At 47.2% G+C, this 4609-nt stretch overlaps 1 protein-coding gene across 1 annotated transcript in view; it reads left to right on the top strand.

Moving 5' to 3' along the window:
• Positions 1-1479: 1479 nt before the first annotated feature.
• The window catches only part of T265_04737 (hypothetical protein), a gene marked incomplete at both ends in the record, with an annotated part of 44066 nt that continues 40936 nt past the window's right edge, over positions 1480-4609 (top strand). Inside the window, one exon of the mRNA XM_009169550.1 lies at positions 1480-1616. Within this exon, the coding sequence (XP_009167814.1) occupies positions 1542-1616 (75 nt within the window). The remainder of the gene's footprint in view (positions 1617-4609) is intronic.

Here is a 4609-nt window from a genome sequence, read left to right on the forward strand (position 1 = left end):
GGGATCCCCAACATCAGGATTCATTGCTGAGGTGATAATGCAAAGACCAGAGCGTACAGTGCTGCCGATCATCAATCCAAAGCTGTGGATCCGCTACTTGGACGACACCTTTGTCATCATGAAACGGGACTCTGTACACGACGCACATGAACTGCTCAACAAAAAGTTTGAAGTTATCAAGTTCACAATCGAATTGGAAAGAAACAATCGGCTACCATTCTTGGACGTCTTAGTGAACAGAAAGGTGGACGGGACTCTGGAAATCTGCGTACACCGCAAAGAGACTCATACGAACCAAATACTGAACTACAACAGCAACCATCCAGTAAACCACAAAAAGAGCTGCGTCCAAACCTTGTTTAAGATGGCGGAGACACACTACAGCACCACAGAACTACGGAAGAAGGAGGAAAACCATCTATACAGAATGTTCCAGAACAATGGACATTCAAGGAGTTTTATCAAGAGAAGCTTGAAAAAGAAGACACCTCAACAACAGCCACAGCAAGAACAAGCCACCAGACGGGTAGTCCTACCCTACATCAAGAATATATCAGAACTCGCAACCAGATTATTGACGCAAAAAAGAAATCTTCGTGGCCCACAAACCGAGTGCCACACTAACGAAATTAATCTCTAGACCGAAGGACAACCGTGACAAAACCAAGAGGAACAATGTGATATACCAAATCGACTGCAACGACGGCAACAAATTCTACGTTGGACAAACTGGGAGAAAATTATGTACTCGAATAAAAGAACACAACGCGGCTGTCAGGAGACATGACCCCCTGTCCTTGATATCCATACACGAGAACCAGGAAGGCCACAAATTCAACCTGGAAAACGCGAAAATTTTGGCATACGGAGATACGCGACACGGAAGAGAATTTCTGGAAGCATAGAACTCTACGGAAGGATTCCTAAACCGGTGCATTAAACTGGATCCAATTTACGCAACTCTACGTGCGAGATATCAACATCGCAACCGAAACACTCAAGGAGGACCGAATAATGGATTCACCAACGAAGAAACAGGGAACACCTCGGAGTCAAATCAATAAAGGTCACGACCGGAACTCGGAAGGGCAAAGGTCACTCCAACATCGACTAGACCACGACGGCGAGGGGTGCCAAGTTCAAAGGTCACGTGAGCATCGGCGAATGAGGACACGGGATAAAAGAACAACCAATGGAACCGCCCGACGGAATGACTAATCGCGGTCAAAGGTAATACCCGGCTACCAGCACGTATATCAACACACACATAACACTACTGAACGCACACCCACTAATCCACCGCTACGCACAACTACGCACTGATGATGTCACCTCGATTGGTGATGGAACGGTTGCAGCCAAAGTGACCCTCTCAGCGAACAAGTCAGCGGCCATCTACGCTACCTGATCTACCGGCTTTCTCCTCTATAGAGAAGCTGTTTTTGAACTGACCTTGAACGACCTTGAGCGAAGGCTCGACAGCACGGCTGAATGTGTTCCTCAGCTTCTTGCCCAGGAAAGCCTGGCGAAGAACTGTCCGTATGAGTAGTAGCGTGGTGGCTGCCCTAATTGGTTTCGGAGAGACTCTAGAAGATAGTTCCGTTGAAACTAAAACGGTAAGTATTTCTTTTTTCATTTTGGTTTTGTATGCTGCGCAACGCGTAATGTGAGATTAGCGTAAATTATTTTGATGAGCAGCAGAGTGGAAAGGCAGATATCGTTGATGGAAGGAAGGTGTGAAAGAGCACTCGGTGTGTTTGCTGGTAGGTGAACCTTCTCGGCGGATGGTGTGTCCTCCCAAACACTCAATTGAGTCTCTGGTTTCCATCGAGTTAGATTACAAATTGGTGCGTTTATCTCGTTTTTGAGTGTCATTAAGGGTGGCACAGAAGCGATTCCGTTTGAAACGAGCTCCCAGCAACAGCAAACGGTTGAAGAGTATACTTCTCCCCATCAATGTTTGAGCTGAGTCCATCGCCTCAGAGTGGCTGCGTTTTTTATGTGGACGTGGGTGGCTGCGGGTTTTCTAAATCCGGTAAGATAGCAGGGAGTCTGTCCACAATCAGCGACATTCATGGAAAGCAAATTGGTTGTTATAGTTGGGTAATTCACTGCACAAAGACCTCTGGTAAACTTAATAGATCGTCTCTGCGATCTTTGGAATAAATGTTGAACTTTGCTTAACAGTTTGTTCCTTAATCTATCCGTGTATGCAGAATGAATTCCGATATATGCTTCCAGTAGTTGAGGAACCTCAGATATACGAACGGTTCGAACGTTTTTCTAAGGGGCCCTGGTAGCCACTGGTAATATAAGCGACTCGGAAAGTTTGATGAACAGTTTATGACTCTGTGCCCCGTATCATCTGAAAGGACGGTGGCGTCATTGTTTTTTGATGAAATTTGTAAATAACTACTATCCACGTTCCAGTACCTTAGCATCAAAAAAAGCTTCGCAACAAGAACCACAAAAGCTTCATTGCAAACAGGTGAGTGCATTGCGGTATTTAAAGCTAACTTTTAGCCTTGGAACTAGGCTGTACGATCAGCATTGCTTGTCTGGATACTTGATTTCTCCCCTACTGCAATTTTCGTGGGGTTTGAGGTCCACAGTAACTTTCGGGCATTCTGGGGTTATTTTCAGGAATCTCACCTTCCTGACACCCTACAGCTAACCTGTTAATAAGATGATCTCAGAACGTGTAGGAATGGGGTTATGAGTGACGCGAGGAGAGCATAGCACTTTTCTAACACTTGGAGGCAGTTGGCCTATCGCTGGCTACCGAGACCCAGTGTTTTTATTCATCCGTGGAAGGTGCCTGTCCTTGGCCGTCCAAAACGGTCGTCTTATTTCGAGGCCGTCACTTAATTTGGTTGCAGTTCACTTTCAAGCTCACAAAACGCATACCAAAGTCCGGTGATTCCAGCTGTTACACCTTCGTTAACTGAAGATAAGGGGTGTAAACAACAGAGGTACTGACTGAATCGCTTCATTTCCGTCGAATGCTTCTGCTTGTCTATTATGGCAGGAGGTGAGAGCTATGCAGTGAAGGCGACAGTTTTGTTACAAGACCGCCATTGGTTGCGTGACAGCCGTACCTGTTAACGTGTGCCGCTAACCATTGATCTATCTCTTCCTAGCGTCCTCATCCTGGAAGACGGCAATTACGAAACTGGTTGAGTTGACTGTGCCTTTCATGCTTCGTTGCCAAGTCATGGACCGATAGCTTATTGGTCGTCTCTATCTGACACAAGCCTGGGTGGAGGTTTTTGCGAGGCAAGCAGTTTTCTGACATACGAAGAACATGGCCTAACCAGCGCAACCCGTTTAGTGTAACCAGCTGATCTATCGAGAGAGAATGAACTTTCCCGAAAACCGTCTACCGTAGAAGAACATGGACCAGCGCAACCCGTTTAGTGTAACCAGCTGATCTATCGAGAGAGAATGAACTTTCCCGAAAACCGTCTACCGTACTTGAACATCACTGGTATGGTTTTCCTAACGGACCCGCACAGCGCTTAGAAGACACATTTATGGTCAAATACAGGGCTTTCGAAGGTCTGCTACATGCAGCGGCCATGTGTCTGATCCCTCAAATCGGGCCGCCACATTGTACACTACCTTGGCAGTAAAACTCATGCCACGTTGGCCCCAAAAATGTCGGAGATTAGCAAACACAACATGGGTTGTCCTAATGCGAGAAGTGATTCAGTCTATCACCAGTCCGCCGTGATTTATACGGCTTCTCAGGTGAACGAAATTACCTACTACAATGATTGGTCCACCTGCAAGAATTAGGCTTTTTCCCATCCAATCTTGCAGCAACAATTCAGTTTTCAATTTATCAGCTATAAACCGTGTGCCGTCACGAAGAGACTGGACCTTATCGTGGTGCGGTGGTTTGTGTGCCTCGGCGACCCATTGAGCTATACTGGGGGGTGTCCGCACGACACTCACAGAGTCTCTCATACCAGGTTGGTCAATGGTTAGAGGTCTGACGAACTCAGTATCCTGGTCCTCCAGGTTGGGGGTTGGAACATGTATGGCGACTTGTTCCGTAGAAAAGGTAATGCATTTGCATTTCCTCGCCAAACACCGCTACCTTGCGGTTAGGCTTTTGAGCCAAAGGCTTTGGTTGAGGATCCTAATCGTCCTCCTGTCTAGGTGTGGGCGCCCTGGCAGTATCCCAGCCCTCGTACAACCATGACCTACACAACTAACAATATTCTCATGCCACATCGGCCATCGCGTGGCGCCATCAGCCGGGTCGCCTTACTTGCTGCATACAGCAGGGCGGGTAAGCGGAAACATGCTACTGCTGACGCCTCCCTTCTTACACTTTCACGTTTTCCGTCGTCCACCCTCCCCTGCCCAAATTTGAATACTTTATCCGCAGTTCCCAGCTCTAGGACTGACCGTTTTGCTCGCCCTGCATCACACTCAGCTGCAGCTTCTGCACGTCCGAGTTCAGTTACAACCCTAAACACTTCGAAGTCTGTTTTCAAACCCCGAAAGCCTGTATACTTAGCCACTTTCAATGTTCGCACACTGAAGCAAGCAGGTCAACAGGTGGCTCTTGCGCGTACGCTGGATTCCCTCTGTATTGATG

This window comes from Opisthorchis viverrini (genome assembly GCF_000715545.1).
Source record: "Opisthorchis viverrini unplaced genomic scaffold opera_v5_79, whole genome shotgun sequence".
NCBI lineage: Eukaryota > Metazoa > Platyhelminthes > Trematoda > Opisthorchiida > Opisthorchiidae > Opisthorchis > Opisthorchis viverrini.